The sequence below is a fragment of the Notolepis coatsorum genome (genome assembly GCF_963971535.1).
Source record: "Notolepis coatsorum genome assembly, chromosome: 11".
In the NCBI taxonomy this organism is placed as follows: domain Eukaryota; kingdom Metazoa; phylum Chordata; class Actinopteri; order Aulopiformes; family Paralepididae; genus Notolepis; species Notolepis coatsorum.
In genome coordinates, this window is record NC_140175.1 from 16,672,677 (window position 1) to 16,700,235 (window position 27,559).

The 27,559-nt window shown below is 42.9% G+C and overlaps 1 protein-coding gene across 1 annotated transcript in view; it reads right to left on the reverse strand.

The window, feature by feature from the left end:
- Positions 1–9,165, reverse strand: part of LOC311237490 (allograft inflammatory factor 1-like) — a 36,260-nt gene extending 27,095 nt beyond the window's left edge. Inside the window, exons 1-3 of the mRNA XM_084325409.1 lie at positions 9,051–9,165; positions 8,480–8,541; positions 4,177–4,243 (exon numbers count right to left, since the gene is read on the reverse strand). Of these exons, the coding sequence (XP_084181535.1) occupies positions 4,177–4,243; positions 8,480–8,541; positions 9,051–9,069 (148 nt within the window). The 5' untranslated portion in view covers positions 9,070–9,165. The remainder of the gene's footprint in view (positions 1–4,176; positions 4,244–8,479; positions 8,542–9,050) is intronic.
- Positions 9,166–27,559: the final 18,394 nt, after the last annotated feature.

Genomic DNA, 27,559 nt, shown 5'->3' on the forward strand with positions numbered 1-27,559 from the left:
CAGCATACAAAGCACAATGTGTCGGAACGGAGCGAGTCGACCCACCGTTGGAGTTTGCTCACTGTGTGGGTACAGTACGTCAGGCCTACATGTGGCTTGGCTTACGTGGCTGCTTGAATCGTTTCATGGTTCGTTGCTTATTGTATTGTCAGAATTCGGACAATCGGGCTACGTTCAGAGTGACTGCAGGCTAAAGTGTTTTCTTGCTCATGCGAGACTCAGATCTGTTTAGTTTTTTTCATAACAGCACAAATCACATGGAATCTGATCTTTTCAATTCAAATTTTTGGGCCACTTTCGTAATATCTGGTCCTAAATCAGATGCAGGTCCGATTTGTTTTAATGAGCTGCATTCAACTTTATTAAACCACACAAACTGTGACGTCAGTGTCCTCCCATGTTTACGTCCATCATCGTTATTGTTCCTTTGCGCCATGCGGGTCAAGTTCAGGGGTGTGACCGGTTCACATTGGAATCTGATAACGCTCATGGTTAACGGTAGAGAATAGGCTGGTTTTATAAACACGGTTACATTTTTCAGAAACACTGTCTTTTCGTCGCAACCCGTTTTCTTATACAAACAAATTGTCAGATGCAGTCGGGTTCATTCTTATTTTACTAGGTCAGCCGATGATGGACAGATTATGTTACCACGTCCAAAATCAAATGCTTTAAAGAGGACGGTTGTTTATCGTGCCATCAATCATTGGAATAACTGCCCACTGAACATAAGTAAATTGAATAGCAAAGTGTCTTTCAAATACCACCCGAGAATGCACTACTTAAATATGTGAGCAAAATATTCTGATGTTTATAATGATGTCTACAATGTTTTACTGTTTTTAGATTATCATTGTTAATTAAGTGAATTGTGATTGTCATATGTATCTCATGTATAGTTATGTTGTCTTTCTGTGTGGACCCCAGGAAGACTAGCTCACCACTTGAGGTGGCAGCTAATGGGGATCCTTTTAAACAATAAACAATATTGGCCATGTTTAAAAAAAGAAAATTATGTGAACAGCAAAACAATAACAAAAACAGCACTAAAGCTTGCAGTGTGAACGCAGCCTTCTACTGACTGTTCTCTTCATAATGTGCTCGGGGGCTTGTGGTGCATTCCTAAAGTCAGGATTGCTTTTTTTTTTATACTTCCATATATATTATCCACGAGAGCACATTTTTCAAATTCCATGTGCCATCTTCTTTCATTTAGAGATTATTAGGCTACATTCACACTGCAAGCCTATAGAGCTCAATTCTGATTTATCGCTCAGATGCCCGCGTGGCCAATATCAGATTCCATTCCAGTGTGAACCGGTCACATGCTCCTGAACTTGACCCGCATTATGCAAATGAGCAATAACGATGATGATGGACGTAAACACGGAGGACACTGAAGTCACAGTTTGTGGGTTAATTTACTGCAAGTTGAATGCGGTGGAGAGGCCAACTAATTAACCCTTTCACTGCCACACGACAGAAGGTTAGCCCTTTATGCGGAGCTAATGATGCTAATGATCGAGCATCGCCGTCGGTTGTGTGATAGTAAAGGGCTAACCTTCTGTATTGTCACAGTGAAAGGGTTAACCTTCTGTCGTGTGGCAGTGAAAGAGTTAAAAACAAAAATCAGACCTGTATCTGATTTAGGACCACATTGTGAAAGTGGCCCAAGTCAGAATTGAAAAGCTCTCAAGATTCCATGTGATTTGTGCTGCTGTTCGATTTTAAATTGCTATTGACCGTTTTTTAAAGCACTAAATGACCTTGCCCCTCCCCACCTCACACAGATATCCTACACGTCCACCACACGTCCACCACACCCCGTCCAGAGCTCTGAGGTCCTGAAATCAAAATGCTCCTCCTGGACGTCCCCAGATCAAGGCTAAAAACCAGAGGCGATCGAGCTTCTGCTGCAGCTGCCCCCCGCGCCTCTGGAACAGCCTTAGATCTGTTAGATCTTAGATCTTAGAACACCGGTAGATATTAGGTCTGCCCAGCCCAGTCACTTGCCACTTGTCAAATCGCTGCTAAAAACATATCTTTTCAGCCTGGCTTTCTAAATCCCTGTTATCTGCCTAGTTTTAATGTGATTTGAATGTATTTATGTTTGAAATAGGTTGATGTGGTTTTTTTTTTTTATATATATCTTTTTCCCCCTCCTTTTTCCTCCGATTTTCTCCCATCCCAATGTTAGTCGTTATGCCAATTCCCAATCCCCTTCCTGGTCGCTGCGCACTTACCCCCCACAGTCGGTCTGGGAGAGTGGAGGCTACCACGTGCTTCCTCCGACACACGTCCAGCCAATCAACCGCTTCTTTTCACCTGGCAGCGCGGATTCTCATTGAGAGGGCGTAACGTGTGGAAGGATCACACTACCCCACTCAAGTCCTATCCGCACTGAGCAGGCGCCCCGACCGAACTGTAGGAGTCGCTGTTTACAACGACCCGGACCCACCCCGCCAGCTTCTCCCACCCTCTAATACTGCCAATTGTATTAGTGTGAACGGCCGGCCAAGCTGGTGACAACCCCGGAGCTGTGAGCTGGATTCGAACAGGCGAATCTAGCCGCTCCGGGGTTTGGTGACGAACGCAATCTCCGTTACGCCACCTGACCGCCCCAGGTTGATGTGGTTTTTAAATATTATAGTACCTTGATTTTCTTTTATGCAAACTGTTCAGCGCTTTGTCAACTGCTGTTGTTTAAAATGTGCTATACAAATAAAATGTACTGGACCACACAGTCATGAAAAAAAAGACAGTCACACACACTGTATGAGCAAAAATAAATCTGATGATTCGGGCCACGCCTGCCTTGCAGTGTGAACGTGGCCTTAGTCATCATCAGGCTCCTCTCTGTGCCATGTGGGACGGTAGCCAGTTCAACGGAGGCCAACCGGCACTGGCAGACAGGAACATTCGGGGGGCCAGCACAGGGTTAAGGTCACAAAGGTCAGCCGTGATGAGACGGGGGGACAGGAAGTCAGGGGTCAGTCAGTGGGGCAACATGGAGAGAGGAACAGAGGAGAAGAAGAAGAAGAACACAGCCACGCTCTCAGGGCTTGGCCAGCGGGGCCCCTCTATCTGTTTAAACACGACTCCTCCTCCTCTGTTACGTCGAGGGGCCTCGTGAAATATAGCAGCAGAAGTAGGACACTCCGGCGCCGTGTTTTATCATTTCAAGACGCGCGGCGCTCTTTACTTTAGTAAAAACACACATTCTTATCCGCCTCCCGCCTGGCGGCGACTGTACTCCCGTGTACAGAGAGACACAGAAACGGGACACACACATACACACACACATACTGTATACACACATATACACACCGGACCGGGAGTCTTTGGGAAGCGGTGCGGTGGTATCGACTGTAATCTGTTCCTGGGAGTTGTGTTTTTCGACTCCCTGAAACCACATGTTCTCCCAAAGCTCTCTGGATATTACAACAACAACAACCAGAGGAGGAGCGGCGCAGCACATTCCTCCAAGGCCGCTGAGGACTCGGCCCCGCGCGCTCTCGCTCGCAGCCCACTGCAGAGAGGAGGGCACTCTCTCTCTCTCTCTCTCTCTCTCTCCACTCCTTTCCTTCACGGTTCAAACGCACCCCAGAAAAGAGATAAAAAATTATACCAAAATGATTTTTATGTACTCTGCCCAGCAAACACGTGAATGTTCAATCTTAAAAAACTGAGGTTATGAAAGGCCAACGCAAACCGTGCATAGTACTCCCAACAGCCCTTAAAGCTCGAGATTCTCCCCTCTTTTTTGCAGTTTAAAACCTCGATCTCCAACCTTTGTCAATCAAGTTGTGCGCGTTTTAATTGATCTCGTGATCCTTGCTTTTTTTTTTGCCTCGCCTCGTCGTCTTATCGTTATGATTTTATATGCCGTGTGATTTTATGTGCTTTTTATGCTTGTTTCTGTACATGTGCACTCGACGTGACTGTAAGTGAGGAAAAAACCTCGGTTGTCTTTCGTGTTCGAATAATAACGGTTTGAAAACTCTGGGGGGACATATGGTCGAGCGAGCGCTCCCCGCGGCTAGGAACAGACCTTTCGCCGAAACACAAACACACAGCATCTCTCTCTCTCCGATGTGCCGGGAGGGTATTAATACATCAGAGAGTTATAATACATCAGAGAGTTAATACATCCGGAGCAGGATTCAACTTCCTTACTTTTGAAACCTTCCAGTTTTTCTGGCAGATCGTCTTCATCCCGGTACTTCTGGTCTTCCATGTATTCCTGGGAAGGGAGGGGAGAGAGAGAGGGAGAGAGGAGAGAGAGGAGAGGGTCAGAAAAAACTGGTTTGACAAGTCCTATAGTTGAAACCCCCCTTTAATTAAAGCGTCTCCGTCCGAAACCGCTGCCTTGCCCTTGTCAAAAACAATGTGGGTCAGTGTCACGGAACGAGACCGGAGAGCAGAGATAAGACGAATTACTTTCAGTCCCAGTTTCCTCATTCCTTTCGTCTCTGCGCTGATCGATCTAGGGCGGCCGCGCCGTCCTCCGCCAGAGACGCTCCGACAGTCGCAGGACTTTGTGGACTAATCCATATGTCAACGAGTCAGTTAGCTGTATTTAATAAGACGCATCTGTTGAAAATTATGTTTCCCACATGCAAACGTGCAGGAGGACACGTTTGAATCTAGAGCACACTAGGGCTGCACGATTAAATCGTAAAAAAAATTGCGATCTTGATTCATAAGACGTATGCGATCTCATTTCTAAATGACGACGATTCTGATGTATTTGTATTTGGGTCGAAATGGATATCAGTTGCATTAAAACTGTAACACTCGCTTTTATTCCCCTATGCATTCACGTCACGCTGCACTCACGCGCTGACTTCTTTGCTTCGGAACAGTTCCAGTTGCGATATCGATCACACTTACACTATGTAAAACAAAACATTGAATATATTTTCTTACTTTTGTGTTGACTTGTCGCCAGATTCCTGTTTTTGGGTTCCAGGTGAGAGGTAGGAGCTGGACAACATAACGGTTCCATAGCCTGAAGTCTTACAGTCATACACTCCAAAGTTTATAAAAATCCCACTGAACATTTGTTTGTAGAAGAAAGTGTTTTTGTAATGTGTGTACCGATAGAAACAGCTTGATTATCCAAAATGGCCGTCCACTTCGTAACATTCTGACGCTAGAGTCGGGACAAAGGTCAGCTCAGGGTGTCAATGACCACTTTCGGTCCCGACTCTAGCGTCTACATGTTATGAAGTGGACAGCCATTTTGGATAAACAAACCGTTTCTATTGGTACACACCATTTATTATTTTGTCATTTAGCGGTCGTTTTTATCCAAAGCGACTTACAGGTTCTGTACAACAAGGGAAGGGTACAACTCTGGCAGCTAAGGGTCAATAACATTGTTCATCAAATAGTGTTGAACTTGAGTGCTACAGACTTGAGTGCACTGCATAGTAGTAGACTTATTAGCATAGTAGGTAGGTACTGGTAGTAATATAGGCAAGATAAGATTCCTTAGTAGCAGAGTGCATACAACTGGCCCCTGTAAATGTCCTAAGTAACCCAACCCCCTCCAATGTACAGTAAATGACCTAACCCAAGAATACACGAGACCCTCTTCTTGGAACCAAGTATGGTTTGGTCGATATCCCAATGTACAGTTTTGCTTGTACAGTTGTACAGTTTCCCCCACCCCGCATCCCATCCACCCACCCAACCACCCACCCAGTTTTTTTTCTTCATTTCAGATATGGATTGAAGAAGTAGTGTGTTTTTAGTCGACAATGAAAAATTGGGCGGGTTTCGGCTAGTGGGAAGTTCGTTCCACCATTGTGGAGTGAGGACCAAGAATAGCCTGCTTCTCTTTCATGACCCCCCCCCCCCCCCCCCCCCCCGGAGCTCAGATAGGAGTGGGTCTGAGGCGGCCAGGAGATGCGTAGGGGTCTCGAGGGTGTGTAGATACTAGAGACCATTGACCGGAGGTAGGAGGGAGCCATTGTCCTCGCTGTACGGTCGGTATGCAAGGCCAAGGACCTTGAAGCGGATCCGTGCGGCGATGGGAAGCCAGCACTGCAGCTCTCCAGACGAGCACATACCAGAGATGTGATAAATCGTTATTCATGAAATAACTCATTCAACGTGGAAAGAAAAAGCACAATAACCCTCCTCAAATAATTCACGGAGCCTACACGAAGAACTAGTTCGAGATTAGGCACTGGCGCCGAACCCGCCCACAAACTACATTGGTGGAAAGAGGGGGGCATCACACAGTCACACACACACCTCTCCGAGTGGGCTGCTCGTCATGGCAACGCAGCACCGCGATTGGCCCACTGGCCTCGAGCCACACATTGTTGCGTTTACCTTGCCCTCGTGTGGAGGCCGGGGAAGTCATGTGGAACGATAAACGCTCAAAACCGCCGCTCATAAACAACCCACGTGGAACTCCCAACAACACAGCCTCGAGAGACCAAACTGACCCATTCATAGACGACGAGTGGATTAAGATAAGATAAGAGATTCCTTTATTGATCCCCCTGGGGAAATTCAGGTAATGTGACTACGAGGGGGCCCGCCCGCATTGATCCATCATCGCTATCTTGATCGAGGGTTCAACGTGTCCCTTTGATCAAGTTCAGGAGCGAGACCGACCACAACCCTAGAAAGTCTTTCCTCCTTCCTGAATCCTGGCTGCCATTGTTTTCTGTCCGGGGTTTCGGAAAGTGGAACACCTCGCCGGGCGGGTTGGAGAGAGAGAGAGAGAGGGGGGGGGCGCATGAAACAGCAGAAATACGCCCGGAGAGAGAGACTCTCCTAATGAAATTATAATGGAGCAATCTGCCATGTGGGAGCCATGGCCCCAGTCTCTCCAGGGTGAGGAGAGAGAGAGAGAGAGAGAGCTTGGCGTACGATAGGGCTCATTGCACATGTAGAACACCACAATGGTTCCGATAATGTGAACAACAGACTGCTCAGGTGACATCAAGGGAGAAATGGAGAGACTATTGATGCCCGAGGTGAGTGTTGTTATTCGTGTGCGCAAGTCCATTGTGTTTGGATGAAACAGTGTGTGTGGGGTGTGTGCGTGTGGGAGGTGTATGTTTGAAAATGAACGAGATTCAGCATTACAGTAGGTCAGTCTGACTCAGAGAGGCTGACTCACCACCACCACCACCCACCACACAAATACCACCAACCTCATCTCTCCACTCCAACAGAACAATAAGGAAAGGTTATTATTACTAAAAGTAGGCAATCTAAACTAGGGCACACCACACAAGGGCCAAGTCGAGTATTACGCAATTGCGTTATCTGCTAAAAAAGCGGCCCCCCTTTGCACTGATTAAAAGCCGACTCCGGCTGACTCAGAGAGAGGAGCTGTTGTTCTTAGAACCGTTGTGTCACCGAGCACCTGCCTTCGCCTCGCTGCTGCTGCTTGGGGCAGTAATAATAATCCTATTCTCTTCTCCAACGCACCCGTAGTAGTAGCCCTAAAAACACAAGAGCTAAATCTCACGCACCCATGGGAGCGCGGCTGCAGAGCAAGTTCAGGTCCGCGGCTCGAAACAAGAAATGTCCCTAATTTCGCTCGTGACCGCGACCCGGTTTCTTCCCCTGCACTCCTTCCCCTGAGGGTTTCATGTGACCTGAGCGCTCTTGACAGGCACCCAGAGGCGAGGGGAGGGAGGGAGGAGGGGAGAGAGAGAGAGAGAGAGAGAGAGACAGAGAGAGAGAGAGGGAGAGAGAGAGAGGGAGAGACAGAGAAACTGTGTGGCTGTGAGAGCTGCTCGAGGTCTGCCACTGCAGCGCGCACGTTTCACCCCCACGAGACAAAGAGCTCATTCAGACCGCCGCCACGGCACCTGTTTCCCGTCGAGACACAAGGGGATATATAACGGGAGGATGAAGAAGAGGCCACGTTGCTTCAAAAAGGGGATGGTGGTGGTGGTGGTGACGCCTGGCTTGGCCAAGACCAACGGATCGGGTCTTAATCAAGACGGATGTGCCTTGTTTGAGCAACCGAGACCCCCCCCACCCACCCATTAGCCAAGACAGAAATGAGACAGCGGCACGCAGCCTTCAACAAGTGCCAGTGCCACCATCATCATCATCATCATCATCATCATCATCATCATCGCAGCACAGGCATGAGCGGAATAACTGGGTCATCTCATCATACAACCATCAATAAAATATGATACATCCATTTGCTGTTATCACATTCTGTTGATGACGATTGTTGTATGTTGATGACCCAGTTCTTCTTCAATTATTGAAGTGGGCCAGGCAGTAAGCTAACGTTTTCTATCTATGATCATTATTATCATCATCATCCACTCGCGTCGTCCGAGCGCATGCGTCGCCCGACACGTGACTCTCTCCAATCGATCAATCCAATCGATCAACGACAAGTGCAAGAACGTTAAGAAAGGTTAAGTGGCTCATTTGGAATTCACTTTGCAAGTGGAGTTAGTAGTATTATTGCATCACGACTCACCTTGTTTATTTCTTCCAACTTCTCCCTCTGCTGGGCTTTTAATAGTCCATAGGTTTTCCCTCCTGCGAGGGAGAGAACAAGCTCGTTAGCTTCATCATGACTTAAAAAGAAAAACAGCTCAAAACGTACCTTGTTATTGTCTTACCTTTGGTCTTATTTAGCTATTTTTTCTATCTCATCTAAATTGTGGCATTATACCATTTTTATCACTTGCATGTCTTGTAATTTCCATGTGTGTTTATAATGATTTCCTTTATTTTGCATCATTTTCTTTCGTTTTTTTGTGTGTAAAGCACTTTGCGCTGCAACAACCTGTATGAATAGTGCCATGTAAATAAAGTTATTATTATTATAATCATTATGATCGTTACCGTACATGCATGTGTGCCAATGCCTCCACAGGCCTGCAGCAGAAAAGATGGCTTAGCTCAGTCTCTCTCCACCAGCACCACAAGAATAAGCTGCTAAACGGTAGAGCTAGTAGCGAGCCAAGAACACTGTCTGCAACCTTACCCTCCACAAACACATACTGTACCCAAACCGGTCCCGGTTATTATTTCTCCGACGTTACCTTGCAGATTTGAAGGCATCGTGGGGTTTGCCTGCTGTGATGTACAGTAGATCTCCTGGGTGTAATATCTCTCCGGTGCGACCGTCTCGTCGGGGCTCGGTGCTCAGTGAGTGAGTTCTCGGCAAGTGGATGAGATGCTGCTGCTGCTGCTGCTGGGTGTCGGGCTGCAACTTTAATGCGGCTCTCTCTTTCCACCACGCGGCGAGTGAGGGAACTGCACTAGTAGTATGTGATTGATTGATTGAAAAGTTTATTAACAGATTGCAGAATGGGTACAGTACAGTTTGATTGATTGATTGAAAAGTTTATTAACAGATTGCAGAATGGGTACAGTACAGTACAGCTCAATACATACAATTGTTAAGAGGATGCAGACCTGAGAAAGACTTTCGTCTTGTTTCCATCAGGGTCCCCCATTTTCAATTCATCATATGACACACATGACATACAGATAGACAGTACTGCTACATCTATACATTTATGACATACCAGATTTTCAAATACAGTACTGTTTGTGATACTAAAAAAATCCAGAAGAAGAGTATATACATTTGACATAGAAACTGTGCATTGGGGGAGGTTGGGTAGGTGGGGTGGGGCTGTACATTGGAGGTGGGGGGGGGGGGGGGGGGGGTTGGGTAGGGGGGGGGACACTGTACATTGGAATACTGACATACATTTGACATGGAAACTGTACATTGGAGGAGGTTGGGGAGGTGGGGTGGGGTTGGGTGGGGCTGTACATTGGAATAGCCATGCTTGGTCTTTATTGTACAACTGGGTTAGGACATTTGTAGGGGCCAGTTTTGAATTGCAGTCTCCCGTAGGTGTTCTTTGAGAGTGTTTTTGAAGGTGGGTAGTGGGTAGCTCAATACAATTGTTAAGGGGATGCAGACCAGAGAAAGACTTTCGGTCTGGGAGTGGTGGAGGATGAATATATCATTTAGTTTTTTATTGCCCTCTGTACACCGATTTGAGGAGGGCTTTGTTTGAGAAAATTCAAATTGTAAATCCGGATTTGTTTTTTTGCAGTTGTATGTTGAGTTTTTTTGTGTGGAGGACATCTCTTCAGTTTTGCAGGATTTTTTGGAGAAAGCATGGCACTTGAGACAAAACACACTACTATATCCTATATAATTGTATATGAATTCCTCTTGTTTTTTTGTTTACATACATTGCTTACAGCTTGTTGTGTTATATTACGTTTTATTGTATTTTCTTTTTCTTGTGGCCATCTTGGTCTATATGTCATTTGTCAAGTAATTTGTCAAGTATACTATTATATACTTATTGTTTATGTGTCTTGTTGTAAGCTGGGCATACACCATGTATGTAAGACACGCAAATAAAAAACATCAAATCAAATCAGTAGGCTGCTGTTGTGCAACTCACCCCCCCCCCCCCCCCTCTCTCTCTCTCACAGCCTGGCAGTCCAAAGTACTAAAGGCATGAGGAAGTGGCTTTCTATAAATTACAAATATTTCTTTAAACAAGTGTAAGTGGTCTTTTTTCGTTAAAATATGTGTTAAATAGCTCTACTTACTTACTCGAATACTTACTTACTCTTAGTATATATTTAGATTCTAGTGTCTATTGTAACCATATTTACACACCCTCATCTGCACCTTGATTACACTGCCTACTTGCTCATATGCGTATACTCAGAGTTAATTATATTGTTATATTGTTTATGCTGCCTATTTTTTACTTTCTACTGTACTATATATTTTTGTACATGTATTATGTCGTCTACTATTACCATGTACCCGTACCTCCCCTCCCCCTCCCCGTGCTGCTATGATGCCTGAATTTCCCCAAGGGGATCAATAAAGGAATATCTTATCTTATCTTATCTTATCTTACATTCCGACAGTCATCAATGATTACAGAGTGTTTAGTCATGATGGGTCTCCCTCCACTCTGCTCCACTCTGTGGAGAGAACCCTAATTTATTTCAATATATCTTTACTTGTTTCAAGCACATAATATTTGCTTAAAACTAGTTTTTACTTCTTATTTTTGTCAGCATTCTTTTTCTGTGTGGAGTTCTCTCTTCTGATTGGATTAAGTGAGAATGGATACCAGAACATGTATTTTGTGTTTACTGTAGAGCAGTCAATTCCTTTAATTTAAAGGGGCACAAAAAAAACAACGCTGATTTATTTAGCGCGTAATCTCGCACATTATCCAAAAACTCAATCGTTTTGCACACATTAATTTAGTTTGACAGTTATTGAGAGTAAATGAGTTTTATATCATTGCCATTGGGTACACAGGATCCTTGTGTTGTGTTAAATTACAGCATGTGATTGATCATTTAATGATCCAAAACAGTGTTGCACACGTTCATTTAGTTTGACAGTTGTTGAAAGTAAATTAGTTTGAACATGGATTCAGGGACAATGAATCCTCGTGTTATGTTAATTTCCTATGATAAGGTAGCAGTCCCTATAAGACAAGGTACTGCTATAATTTCATAGTGCTGTAATGTACTGTTATGTACCTTACAACTATGCTACTATCCTTATACACAGTACATTTTGCAGAGTACATTTTACCCAAACTGAGTACATTTTACTCAAACTGAGTACAATTTTACTCAGTTTGAGTAAAATTTACTCTGCGAAAATTTACTACTACTTATCATGCTAATAATGTCAATACTACTTTGCAATTTGTAAGTCGCTTTGGATAAAAGCATCAGCTAAATGACTATTATGTAAATGTAATGTTACACAACACAATGAATCAATGTCCCCAATGGAGTCACACACGTTTTTTCGACACGCGTGAGAGTGTGTGCAAAATCTTTTTGTCGTGAAGTGCCCCTTTAAGAGACCTTCATATCAGGCTGCATCATCACCACCACTCTGACCTGTCAGACCAGACTGACCAGAGATTTGTTAAAACCATCTGTTTAGACATGGCTGACCAAAACAGCTGACCTGGAACCATGCAGGCAAGTCACTCAAAGTGTTCCATCCACAAACACGAGACCTTTGTTGATCATTACAGGGTCCAGTTTAAGGTCTCGTTATTTGTTTACAACGCCCTTAATGGCCCGACTCCCTCTTATCTAATGGATCTCCTCTCCCCCCACGTTGCTCCTAGATCGCTTAGGTCCTCCAGTCACACCCTTCTGGTGGGCTCCCGTAAATGGTAAATGGCTGCCTTTTTATATAGCAGCTTTTATCCAAAGCGCTTTACAATTTGTTCCTCACATTTTACCCATTCACTCACACATTCACACACCGACGGCGGAGGCGACCATGCAAGGTGCCAACCTGCTCATCGGGAGCAATTAGGGGTTAAGTGTCTTGCTCAAGGACACATCGACACGCTGCCCGGGAGGAGAGGGAATCGAACCGGGAACCTCCGGATTGCCAGACGACTGCTCTACCTCCCAAGCCACTGTGTCGTGAGGTGTGCTCTCTCCCTGTCTGAAGACAGGGAAAGTAAGTACTCTGACATGCGGAAAAACTCTTTAATATAACACACACACACACATATTAACTTGGAAATATGACAAAGACATGATTAGGGGAAGGATCAATAGAAGGGATGTCAATTTCACTAGAAGAGAGCCGGCCCTCTAGTCTAGGGAATCATTCTGAATTCAGTTGTTGATGTATTGGTACGTCAATAAATTCCACCAAACCGGTTTGACCCATTGAATCCTGTGTTTTGAATTTTTTTTCTGGGTCGTGATACTTATACATTATTTTTAAACTATACAGTAGTTATTGAAATATAACATACCTTTAAATCCAGGTTAAAAACCTAACTGTTTACCAAGGCCTTTTAGCTTTTAAACTGGGCTTTTCTTTTTAGCCGGGATAGTCTGATCGCACACCTACCCTGTATTTTTCGTTTATTTTTTATTTATTTTTTTATCTTACTTGTTGTTATATTTGTCATATTTGTATAGCTTTTTCTTATTTTTACCATGTTTTACTGTGTTTTATTATGGTGGCCCACTTATATGTACAACACTTTTATGTGCTTTAGAAATAAAACATACTTACTTACTTTCTTACTTACTGTATCTAAGGGTTCACCACCAGAAGCCACAGCGTTGTAGAAGAACAGAGCTGATAAAGCAGCGTGCATTGATTTAGTTAAGTAGACGTTCCAAGGGCCTATTTATCATTCATAGCATATTTCTCTGGCCTCCACTTCATAGCGACGATGGATTGCCCTGGTCTATAGGGGAGAGCGGGGACAACCGGGACACTTTAGTATCGACACAGAATAACCTTCCATTACTCACAGGCTACTTGAACAGTAATGGACATGATTTAATCTCTGAACAGATACAGGTGTCTGCTGAGAATTTATATTGTTTTTTTTTTAGAGCCCGACCCAAACGTGAAAGGCACAATTGTGTTAAGGTCCCCTGAGTTTGCTCTGAACAGGGTAAATCTGCATTTTGCTATGATGCCCTTCTAGCTCGCATGGAATGAACTCCAACAGTCCTTAAAGTTTGAGATTTAAGAGTTTAAAACCTTGATCTCCAATCTTTGTCAATCAACAATCAAATTGATTGTTATCCTTACTTGGCTTATTGTTATGATTTTATATTCTGTGTGATTCTTTTTTTTTTTAATTTTTTTTTTTTTTGCCTTTTTTTTTTGCTTAACACTGTATGTACACTTGATGTGACTGTAAATGAGGGAAACCTCAGTTGCCGTTCGAGTTTAAATAAAGGTTGAAAAACATATAGGTACAATAAATAAGAATAAACAATAAAAAGCAATCGGCTAAGACAGTTCAAGTCGACACACAGTGGTTGGAGATCATACTGTGTGCATTAGACATAGCTGCTTTCTAACTTGCTAAAAATACACGGCGTGCCGCCCTCCCCTGGATTATAATTGACTGAAACATTATCCAGCGTTGTAGATAATGCAACGATTTGAAGTCAATGGAAAAGTTGGACGGGAATTTCCACCTCTTCATATTTCCACATAGAGTGACATGACTTAATCCTCTTTACCCCGTTGGGGGGCACATAGGGCGTCCACCAGAGCTCTCCATCTCACTCTCTTCTGGGCCAGGGCCTTTGCTTCTTGCCAGCTCACTCCGATGTTCTTTAGGTCTTGGAGTGTGGAACGTCTCCAGGTGTTTCTCGGCCTACCGGCTTTCCTCTTCCCCTGCGGGTTGTAGTCCAAGGCCTGTCTAGTTATATTGTTTGAGTCCTTCCTATAAGGGTATGCCCTATCCAGTTCCACTTTCTCCTTTTGATGGTGGTAGCTATGTTGTCCTGGTTGGTTATCCTCCACAGCTCTTCATTTGTGGTTTTGATGGGCCACCACAGCTTGAGGATGTAGCGCAGGCATTTGTTGACAAACACCTGGATCTTGCTTGTGGGGGGAGGGTTATGATTTACAGTATATTTTCTTTACTGATTTACTGTATATCTCAGGATTTTAACTTAAAGGGGCACTTCACCAAAAAACAATGCTGATTTATTTTACACATAATCTCACACGCATCCAAAACAGTGTTGCACACATGAATTTAGTTTGAGAGTCGTTGAGAGTAAAGGAGTTTGAACGTGGCCACCAGTGATGTCATCGGGCACATTGAGTCCTTGTGTTGTGTTAATTTCAGCTCAATTAAACGATAAGGTAGCAGTCCCTATAAAACAAGGTGTTGCTGTTTTTTCATCTATAATTTCATGGAGCTGTCATTAACAACACAACCTGATGACATCACCGGTGGCCATATTCAAACAAATTTACTTCAAATAACTCCAAAACAAAATGAATACGTGCAAAACTGTTTCGAGTTTTTGGACGTGTGTGAGATTATGCGCAAAATAACTCAGCGTTGTTTTTTGGCGACGTGCCCCTTTAAATGCCATCCACTGCATTTCACAAAAGCTTACATATTCTGATGAGAGCCCACCCTCATATCTATTCATAGCATGTAGAACACCTGGGCCATTTGAAACACTTGACAGCCATTTTGTCCCGGTCATTATGCTGATTTGATTGGGGGGACTTGACACACTTAATGTCATTGTTCTAATGACATTGTTCTAATTTAGTTTAACAAATGTGTTGTTAATGTTTTACCTCATCCTTTGAAATTCAAATTTGATTAGCGCAGAGGGAAGAAAAAAAACATCCAATTTGACATCACTATACTTAAAAAAAAATCTATTACATAGTACATGATTTTAATAACCTGCTTGGTTGGTTTTTGTTTTATCTCGGGCCTACAGGCCCTGCCGGTGTCTTCCACGTCACAAGAACCTTTACTCAAAGCGGGAGCTAACGCGTCATCAGTGTTTGCGCCCTAAAGACGGGTGGAAACAAAGGAACATGATGTATGGAGCGTGTCATCTACAAAACTGCCTCAGTGGTCCTGCTTACACTTAAAGCAACACGCCAACATTTTGGGAAATGAGCTTACCGGAGAGATCTCCAGAGACTGAGAGACAATAAGATAGATACCAGTTTCCTCTCTGTGCGTTCAGTAGAAAGCTATCTGGCTGCACGTTAGCCTAGCTTAGCACAATGAATGGAAGCGGACTTGATTGATTGATTGATTGAAAACTTTATTAATAGATTGCAGAATGGGTACAATACAGTACGGCTCAATACAAACAACTGCTAAGAGGATGCAGACCAGAAAAAGACTTTCGTCTTGTTTACATCAGGGTCCTCCATTTTCAATTCATCAAGACATTTATGACATACAAGACAAAGACATACAAATATACAGTACTGTGTAAGAAAAACAGATCATACAAAAAAAATATACATCAGAAAGGGAAGAAACTGTACATTGGAGGGGGTTGGGTGGGTGGGTGGGGATTTGGACATTTACCGGGGCCAGTTTCTAATTGCAGCCACCCGTACAGTATAGGTGCTCTTTGAGAACGGTTTTGAAGGAGGATAGGGATTCACATTATTTTACGGCTGAGGGTAGGCGTTTCTCATTAATGTGGCATAATTGCAAAACGTGTTTAGTCCCTTGTTTGAGCCGAATCTGGGTTGACATGGTTAGCCTAGGCCAGCGGTTCCCAAACTTTTTTGGCCATGCACCCCCCGTCACCTCCCGACCTAGCTGACGCTCCCCCCAATGCCCAACATAAAAAAGACAACCCAGTCTATTCATAGGCGCACTAAAGGCATCAGGTTTAATCCAATAAGAACACATACCAAAGTATGACAAACAAAATAAAATACTTCACCACACGAAAGAACAAAATTGGCCAAAAAACAAAAAATGGGTTGAATCCACGTCTGAGATGCATCCATAGGTGGGAAATATGTCCGTAGCTGCTCAGCGAGTTGGTTGAGGTGTTCTGTTATTAGGATTTTTACAGGTTCACCCATGACAACTTTGTGTCCCTCCAAGAACGCATGAAGTGTAGGGAAACACATGAGCATAATATGCTGCCACAATAATAGCACACCGGTCCCAGTCGCGCGCCTATGGCATTTTGGCAGGAAGTAAAGTGCATTTTGGATACATATTTTTTTTTTATTATTATTAAAACGTACGTTTTTTATTTAAAAGTTTAGTAAATTTTATGATTTACACAGTGAAAATCCCCATTTGAAATAATGTATATTAGTTATATTTATTAGTAAAATAACACCATAGCACAGCCATTAGCCTTTTCATGTCACGCACCCCCAAGAGGGCTCTTGCGCACCACAGTTTGGGAACCACTGGCCTAGGCATTGTCCAACTAACACCTCTCCCGAAGGCTAACCGGCCATGTCCGCTTCCATTCATTGTGCTAAGCTTCCATTTCCCCAAATGTTGGCGTGTTCCTTTAAAACAGCCATTTCCTGGTTTCAGGCGTCAAGCTTCCTATTGAGAAAGGCTTCTAGTACAGCTTTAAACAAAATAAAAATGTTTGCCTACATTTTCTCCTCCTTTTTTCTGTGATTTTTCTCCCATCCCAATTCTCCCTGTCCTGTCCTGATCGTTGCTCGCATGTGCCCCCCACTGGCCGGTCGTAGGGAGGATAGAAGCCTTGCATCATGTGTCCCCCCCGATACATGTGGAGGCAGCCAGTCACTTCTTTTCACCTGCCAGCGCGGACTCTCATTGGCGAGGTGTAACGTGTGGGAGGCTCACACTGCCCCCCGCCATTTCCTGCCTTTGCTGTGCAGGCGCCCTGACCGACCTGTAGGAGTCGCTGTTTACAACGCCAGACTACCACCCTTTGACTTGCCCCCCCGCTGACTCTGCCAATTGAGTCAGTATGACGGCCGGCCCAAGCCGGAGGCAACGCTGACAGCCGGATTCGAGACCGGTGTCTCTTGCGTTGGTGACGAGCGCAATGTCCGCTGCGCCACCCAGCCGCCCTCCTAGTACAGCTTTGTTGAACATGTACCATTCAAAACAACAGATGGAAACACCCGTTTTTTTTTTTTTTTTTGCAACAGATATGAGCCAACTGGCAACTGCTTTTGCTTTGCTTGCTACTGCTATTGTAATAACGATTAATATCTCCCTGGCCTCCCTTCTGCAGCAGTGAACATGCCTACCCTGAATGCAGGGTTGGGGATTTGATATGCATTCCATTAAAGATAGCTGATTACTTGCTTAATGAATTAGTAATGTACATTAATCTATTGGATCACTGTCCCCAACACAGTAACATATTGATTACATTTGTACAATGTACAGAATGTGATTTGAATAATGTTATTATCATAATCTACAATCATGATTAATAACGTTATTTCAAGTAGTGTATAATGACATAGACTCAATCTGCCTTTTCCGCTTTCAAACATGCTACGGAGTAATAATGTGAGGATTCGCCTGTCCCTGGACCTTTTTCCTGTGTTTTCCCTGTCTACTCTCCTCTACTCTTCACCAGCCCCCACCCTTGCGATGATTTACTCTCCTCTACTCTTCACCAGCCCCCACCCTTGGACATCCTTGATCCTCTACCTTCACGCACCTGTTGGGAGTTTGCAATCACCTCGGGAGAGTACATAGGTTGCGGACTCCCCTCCAGTCCTTGTCGGGTCGTTCTGTGTTCTGGACTCTGTGTTCGTTCTGTATCTGTATCTGTGTACACTCTGTGTTCATGGAGTTCTGTACGTTACCATCCTGTACGTTACCATCACCTGCCGCGTCTCCGGCGTGAGACGACGTGCCAGCCATCACCACCTGTCGCCGTTTGCCTGGAGTGGGACACCGTCTTCGCTCTCTAATTCTCTACGGGAGGTTTTCCAGTGTTCCCACTCCAGACGTCAAGCCGGGTCGTCATCGCTCCCGATTCCACGGGAGGAAGGCGTCTCTTCGTGATCCTCGTTCCTGGGGGTGAGGCTCGTCGTCGCTTCCTACACTGTAAAAAGTAACCAGCATTTCACAACATTTAACAGTATTATCTTACAGTAACATATTGTAATTAAGGCCTCCTGTAATATCCCAACAAATACATGTAAAAAAGACAGTATCTTTTGATTTCACATTATATTATTCTTATTTCACAATAAAATACCGCAATCAAAATCCTCTGTAATATCACATCAGATGTTGTAATCTCACAATAGCATACCAACATATCACATTATATTATTCTTATTTCACAATAAGATACCGCAATCAAAATCCTCTGTAATATCACATCAGATGTTGTAATATCACAGTAGCATATGAATATTTCACATAATTTATTTATTATTTCACAATAAAATATTGCAATCAAAATCCTCTGTAATATCACATCAGATGTTGTAATCTCACAGTAGCATATCAACATATCACATTATATTATTCTTATTTCACAATAAGATATTGCAATTTTATACAAAACAAGACGAAAGTGTTTCTCTGTAATATCACATCAGATGTTGTAATCTCACAATAGCATATCAATTTATCACATTATATTATTCTTATTTCACAATCAAATATTGTAATTTTATACAAAACAAGACGAAAGTCTTTCTCTGTAATATCACATCAGATGTTGTAATCTCACAATAGCATATCAACATATCACATTATATTATTCTTATTTCACAATAAGATACCGCAATCAAAATCCTCTGTAATATCACATCAGATGTTGTAATCTCACAGTAGCATATGAATATTTCACATAATTTATTTATTATTTCACAATAAAATATTGCAATCAAAATCCTCTGTAATATCACATCAGATGTTGTAATCTCACAGTAGCATATCAACATATCACATTATATTATTCTTATTTCACAATAAGATATTGTAATTTCATACAAAACAAGACGAAAGTGTTTCTCTGTAATATCACATCAGATGTTGTAATCTCACAATAGCATATCAATTTATCACATTATATTATTCTTATTTCACAATAAAATATTGTAATTTTATACAAAACAAGATGAAAGTCTTTCTCTGTAATATCACATCAGATGTTGTAATCTCACAATAGCATATCAATTTATCACATTATATTATTCTTATTTCACAATAAAATATTGTAATTTTATACAAAACAAGATGAAAGTGTTTCTCTGTAATATCACATCAGATGTTGTAATCTCACAATAGCATATCAATTTATCACATTATATTATTCTTATTTCACAATCAAATATTGTAATTTTATACAAAACAAGACGAAAGTCTTTCTCTGTAATATCACATCAGATGTTGTAATCTCACAATAGCATATCAACATATCACATTATATTATTCTTATTTCACAATAAGATACCGCAATCAAAATCCTCTGTAATATCACATCAGATGTTGTAATCTCACAGTAGCATATGAATATTTCACATAATTTATTTATTATTTCACAATAAAATATTGCAATCAAAATCCTCTGTAATATCACATCAGATGTTGTAATCTCACAGTAGCATATCAACATATCACATTATATTATTCTTATTTCACAATAAGATATTGTAATTTTATACAAAACAAGACGAAAGTGTTTCTCTGTAATATCACATCAGATGTTGTAATCTCACAATAGCATATCAATTTATCACATTATATTATTCTTATTTCACAATAAAATATTGTAATTTTATACAAAACAAGATGAAAGTATTTCTCTGTAATATCACATCAGATGTTGTAATCTCACAGTAGCATATCAACATATCACATTATATTATTCTTATTTCACAATAGAATATTGTAATTTTATACAAAACAAGACAAAAGTCTTTCTCTGTAATATCACATCAGATGTTGTAATCTCACAATAGCATATCAACATATCACATTATATTATTCTTATTTCACAATAAGATACCGCAATCAAAATCCTCTGTAATATCACATCAGATGTTGTAATCTCACAGTAGCATATGAATATTTCACATAATTTATTTATTATTTCACAATAAAATATTGCAATCAAAATCCTCTGTAATATCACATCACATTTTTTTATCTCACAGTAGCATATGAATATTTCACATAATTTATTTATTATTTCACAATAATATATTGTAATTTTATTAAAAAAAACAAGACAAAAGTCTTTCTCTGTCATATCACATCAGATGTTGTAATCTCACAATAGCATATCAACATATCACATTATATTATTCTTATTTCACAATAAGGTGTTATAAGTGGTTGCTAGGGTGTTTCTAGGTGGTTGCTGTTATGGGTGGTTGCTAGGGTGTTTCTAGGTGGTTGCTAGGGTGTTATAAGTGGTTGCTAGGGTGTTTCTATGGTTGCTAGGGTGTTATAAGTGGTTGCTAGGGTGTTTCTAGGTGGTTGCTAGGGTGTTATAGCTGGTTGCTAGGGTGTTTCTAGGTGGTTGCTAGGGTGTTTCTATGGTTGCTAAGGTGTTATAAGTGGTTGCTAGGGTGTTTCTAGGTGGTTGCTAGGGTGTTTCTAGGTGGTTGCTAGGGTGTTATGGGTGGTTGCTAGGGTGTTTCTAGGTGGTTGCTAGGGTGTTATAAGTGGTTGCTAGGGTGTTTCTAGGTGGTTGCTAGGGTGTTTCTAGGTGGTTGCTAGGGTGTTATGGGTGGTTGCTAGGGTGTTTCTAGGTGGTTGCTAGGGTGTTATAAGTGGTTGCTAGGGTGTTTCTATGGTTGCTAGGGTGTTATAAGTGGTTGCTAGGGTGTTTCTAGGTGGTTGCTAGGGTGTTATAGCTGGTTGCTAGGGTGTTTCTAGGTGGTTGCTAGGGTGTTTCTATGGTTGCTAGGGTGTTATAAGTGGTTGCTAGGGTGTTTCTAGGTGGTTGCTAGGGTGTTTCTAGGTGGTTGCTAGGGTGTTATGGGTGGTTGCTAGGGTGTTTCTAGGTGGTTGCTAGGGTGTTATAAGTGGTTGCTAGGGTGTTTCTAGGTGGTTGCTAGGGTGTTTCTAGGTGGTTGCTAGGGTGTTATATATGGTTGCTAGGTTGTTTCTAGGTGGTTGCTAGGGTGTTATAAGTGGTTGCTAGGGTGTTTCTATGGTTGCTAGGGTGTTATAAGTGGTTGCTAGGGTGTTTCTAGGTGGTTGCTAGGGTGTTATGGGTGGTTGCTAGGGTGTTTCTAGGTGGTTGCTAGGGTGTTATAAGTGGTTGCTAGGGTGTTTCTAGGTGGTTGCTAGGGTGTTTCTAGGTGGTTGCTAGGGTGTTATGGGTGGTTGCTAGGGTGTTTCTAGGTGGTTGCTAGGGTGTTATAAGTGGTTGCTAGGGTGTTTCTAGGTGGTTGCTAGGGTGTTATAAGTGGTTGCTAGGGTGTTTCTAGGTGGTTGCTATGGTGTTATAAGTGGTTGCTAGGGTGTTTCTAGGTGGTTGCTAGGGTGTTATAAGTGGTTGCTAGGGTGTTTCTAGGTGGTTGCTAGGGTGTTATATATGGTTGCTAGGTTGTTTCTAGGTGGTTGCTAGGGTGTTATATGTGGTTGCTAGGGTGTTTCTAGGTGGTTGCTAGGGTGTTATAAGTGGTTGCTAGGGTGTTTCTAGGTGGTTGCTAGGGTGTTATATGTGGTTGCTAGGGTGTTTCTAGGTGGTTGATAGGGTGTTATAAGTGGTTGCTAGGGTGTTTCTAGGTGGTTGCTAGGGTGTTATATGTGGTTGCTAGGGTGTTTCTAGGTGGTTGCTAGGGTGAAAAGCATGGTGAAGAGGTCGTGACCTGGGTGGGCGGGGTCTGCCATGATCTTCCTCGCCCTCCTCAAGGCCCTGGAGGAATGTAGGGACTTGAGGGAGGGAAGGGGGCAGCCGATCACACTCTCCGCTGATCGTATCACCCGCTGCAGCCTTGTCCCTGACCGTGGCTGCAGGGAACCAGGTGATGATGGAGAGGGTGAGGATGGACTGGATGATGGCAGTGTAGAACTGGACCATCATAGTCCTCTGCAGCCTAAACTTCCCTAACAGGGGAGCCTATATCATTGGGACAGGTCTCTGCTCATCAGCAAGGAAAGGTACTGCTTTGGGGAGAAAGTATATCATCTATCACTACTGCCACCAGGTGTGGGAGGGTGCGGGTAGTATTAGGAGAAGTGTGGGTGTGTGGGGAATTACTGCGAGTCGCCCTGGAGGGCAAGAAGGACCAGCTCACTACCCCTAGGTTAGTAAATCCTATAGGCCCCATCCACCACTCTGCTAAAGCTCCACTCTACTCCTGCACTAAAGTCAGGGATTCAGTTGGACTCAGATCTGCATGCTGCGTTCCCCCTACCTGGTGAACGTTCATAGGGATAATCCACCCTGCTACACAAACATCTCAAAACAAACTGGTCAGACTACATGCTTGACCTTACTCCTAGAACCCACCTCACCCCTGCCCACTTTGACAACCTAGGATGGCTTAGAGACGACAGAGTACATCAACATGCAATGGGCCTGGTACCCAGATTCGGCTCAATCAGGGACTAAACATGTTTCGCAATTATGCCAGATCAATGTGGAACGCCCTACCCAAAGCTGTAAAGGAATGTGAATCACTACCCACTTTCAAAACCACTCTCAAAGAACACCTATACGGGAGACTGCAATTCGAAACTGGCCCCTGTAAATGTCCTAACCCAACCCCCTCCAATGTACAGTAAATTACCAAACATGGTTTTGTCAATATTCCAATGTGCTTGTATACAGTTGTACAGTGTCCACCCACCCCTCCTATACCCAACCTACCCAACCCCCCCACCCCACCCACCCAACCATCTCCAATGTACAGCCCCCCCCCACCCCACCCCACCTAATGTACGGTTTCATAAATGTATAGATGTAGCAGTACTGTCTGTATGTCATGTATGTGTGTGTGTGTGTGTGTGTAAATGAATGAACCGAAATATGTAGTTTGCTGATAGATACACAAAATGGGTTTATTTATGTTGATTTAATTTGGTTGTGTTGATGTTTCCATTTTTGCAAAATGCATATTCTGTTTGTTTTACACAATAAGTCTATTGGTGTGTTGTGTGTGTGTAAGGGCAGGTGTAGAAGATTTTTTCTTCTTCCTGTTCCTTTTGGCCATGGTATTTGGTGAATTATATGTACTGTTGGACTGTGGTAATTCCATGTACGAATAAATAAATGATGATGACGATGTATGTCCTGATGAATTGAAAGGTTATGGGGGACCCTGATGTAAACAAGACGAAAGTCTTTCTCTGGTCTGCATCCCCTTAACAATTGTGTGTATTGAGCTGTACTGTATTGTACCCATTCTGCAATCTGTTAATAAAGTTTTCAATCAATCAATCAATCAATCAATCAATCAATCAATCAATCAATCAATCAGTACCCGTTCTGCACCTGCGTATTGGGGGCCACTATATAATGCATGATTAGGAGACATGTTGAGACTTGTCTAGGCTGCCTGCACACACACCAGCTTCCTGGGCGGGCGCCTCCCAGAATGCACTACACCTGTACCTTGCCTCCCAGAATACCTGCACCTTCCTCCATTGTTGTATCAGCGTGTGCTGTATCTCTGCATCGTTAATCGACAATAAAACGTGAGTATATAGTGCATGATAAAGTCGATGGTGGATATTATTCTGTATCTATGATTTCGATTGCAAACGCCAGCGGAGTAGTGCTGTGTTCGTTTTTTACATGGTTATGCGTTTTTACACGTTATGTGTGCCTGCTGCTAATGTTAGCTGTTAGCTATGTCTGACCTCTGTTGGGTAATGCAACGTTGCCTACCAAACAACGGGACCACTGTGTTTTTTTTTTATATTGCTCCTGGCTGTTCAAACTAATTTTACCGTGTGAAAGAGGGGAAAGTTGGTTCATTTCCACAAACTACCAGTGAAAAAGTGTTGTTCTGAACTGGAGCTATAGTATAGCCAGCCATTTAGCTACCTGGCTACCTATATAGCTTCAGTTCAGCTAACTAGCTACATGCAGCATTTAGCCAGTGATGGGCAAGCTACTTGGAAAATGTAGTAAGCTACACTAGTTACTCTCGATTAAATATAGCTCAACTACAATGGAAGCTATCCCCAGATAAATGTAGCAAGCTACACTACAAAAATAGCACACTACTTTTTTTTTTTTTTTTTTACTTTACTTTATGATCAGGTTTCCACCAAACAAATACAGTAGGCAGGCAAAAGAAAGTTCAGTTTGTTTATGAAACAAGCCCTCGGTCTGGCTTTTTGTGTCATCATTTTAACATGAACTTGTATTATGTACAAAATGTTAATAAAGTATGAGGAAATAACTGTGGAAACGTAATAAATAAAAGGCCAAATCAATCAAATAAACACTAAAATATATACTCTCTCTATTGGAATGGAGACTTTTCAGCACAGGATAAACTGCCCACTTTATCAACCAAAACTTCTTCAATATCAGAATTTTAACTAATAATAACTGTCTTACTGAATTTTACTATTATGCTACCATGTCTATACTACCACCAACTATGCTGTCTATACTACAGTATGTACTCGGAGTATAACACTCAAGCTCGACACTGCTAGACAAACAATACTAATTTATAGACTATTTGTTTCCTGTGCAGTACACCTGAGATTAATCACCTCATGCAGTACTGTTTGACATGAATTTATGCGTCGTTCCCTGTGTTTTTTTTCTTTCCTCTTGCCTCCCTCCCTTGTCCTAGGGCCTGCCTACTGATTGCCTATGCCTGAATCTTTCCGGCCGACAAGGCGTACAGGACAGTAATCTGCACTGACGTCTCCCCAGATCCATGCACGGATTGCTTCTTGGTTGTATAGGTAGGCCTATATGCAACACAGATCGTAGTTTATAGACTATATTTGTTTCCTGTGCAGTACACCTGAGATTAATCACCTCATGCAGTACTGTTTGACATGAATTTATGCGTCGTTCCCTGTGTTTTTTTTCTGTCCTAGGGCCTGCCTACTGATTGCCTATGCCTGAATCTTTCCGGCCGACAAGGCGTACAGGACAGTAATCTGCACTGACGTCTCCCCAGATCCATGCACGGATTGCTTCTTGGTTGTATAGGTAGGCCTATATGCAACACAGATCGTAGTTTATAGACTATATTTGTTTCCTGTGCAGTACACCTGAGATTAATCACCTCATGCAGTACTGTTTGACATGAATTTATGCGTCGTTCCCTGTGTTTTTTTTCTGTCCTAGGGCCTGCCTACTGATTGCCTATGCCTGAATCTTTCCGGCCGACAAGGCGTACAGGACAGTAATCTGCACTGACGTCTCCCCAGATCCATGCACGGATTGCTTCTTGGTTGTATAGGTAGGCCTATATGCAACACAGATCGTAGTTTATAGACTATATTTGTTTCCTGTGCAGTACACCTGAGATTAATCACCTCATGCAGTACTGTTTGACATGAATTTATGCGTCGTTCCCTGTGTTTTTTTTCTGTCCTAGGGCCTGCCTACTGATTGCCTATGCCTGAATCTTTCCGGCCGACAAGGCGTACAGGACAGTAATCTGCACTGACGTCTCCCCAGATCCATGCACGGATTGCTTCTTGGTTGTATAGGTAGGCCTATATGCAACACAGATCGTAGTTTATAGACTATATTTGTTTCCTGTGCAGTACACCTGAGATTAATCACCTCATGCAGTACTGTTTGACATGAATTTATGCGTCGTTCCCTGTGTTTTTTTTCTGTCCTAGGGCCTGCCTACTGATTGCCTATGCCTGAATCTTTCCGGCCGACAAGGCGTACAGGACAGTAATCTGCACTGACGTCTCCCCAGATCCATGCACGGATTGCTTCTTGGTTGTATAGGTAGGCCTATATGCAACACAGATCGTAGTTTATAGACTATATTTGTTTCCTGTGCAGTACACCTGAGATTAATCACCTCATGCAGTACTGTTTGACATGAATTTATGCGTCGTTCCCTGTGTTTTTTTTCTGTCCTAGGGCCTGCCTACTGATTGCCTATGCCTGAATCTTTCCGGCCGACAAGGCGTACAGGACAGTAATCTGCACTGACGTCTCCCCAGATCCATGCACGGATTGCTTCTTGGTTGTATAGGTAGGCCTATATGCAACACAGATCGTAGTTTATAGACTATATTTGTTTCCTGTGCAGTACACCTGAGATTAATCACCTCATGCAGTACTGTTTGACATGAATTTATGCGTCGTTCCCTGTGTTTTTTTTCTTTCCTCTTGCCTCCCTCCCTTGTCCTAGGGCCTGCCAACTGATTGCCTGCCTGAATCGTTCCGGCCGACAAGGCGTACAGGACAGTAATCTGCACTGACGTCTCCCCAGATCCATGCACGGATTGCTTCTTGGTTGTATAGGTAGGCCTATATGCAACACAGATCGTAGTTTATAGACTATTTGTTTCCTGTGCAGTACACCTGAGATTAGCCTATAGTATACGTTCATAATCTGCATGCAAACTGTAATCTCTCCTTTCTCTGGTTTCCTTTTTTCTAGGTCATCAGAGAGGTCTTTAACATACAGTATCCTGTTCAGTGGCATCTTGTTCAGTGAGGCAGCCAGGCTAACCAGTGTTCAGTGTGAGGCAGATGTAATGATTGGGTAGGTAACTATAGCACGCACAACAATGTTCCACTGTAAATATATTCGATGTCAGCATGTGTCTGAGAGTGTGCATACCTTTGTCCAGCACGCGCAGCTCCACAGTAACGCCCCCAATTATCTTTATCAGTGCGGGATACCTGACTGCTCACAGAGGTTCAGAAAACACGCAGCACTGAGATCTCATATATATAGGCTGCATAGGTGCTACCTGCAAGCTGGTCAGCCGCCTAGACCTCCTAGATCAGCTCTACCACCTGACACATCCTTGAAATGTGTGCTTGAGGCTTGTGCATTTAAGTGTGACACTTTAGCCTCTCTTATCAAGCATTTGAAGACACACATAAAGGGAGGAATGGAATCGCCATGTCCATTTAGAGGTTGTGATTGCAGGTTCACAAACGTAATGACTTTTGCTTCACATATTTCCAGGAAACACAAGGATTCAGTTTTAGATGACTTGGTACTAGACAAGTCTACAGAGTCATTGCCAGAACCCAGTCAGACGTATTCAGAAGCTGCTGGTGAACATGATGAACCAGAAGTGCCATTAGCTGTGGACGAAACCCTTTTTTTACATAACCTTACACTTTTCTATTT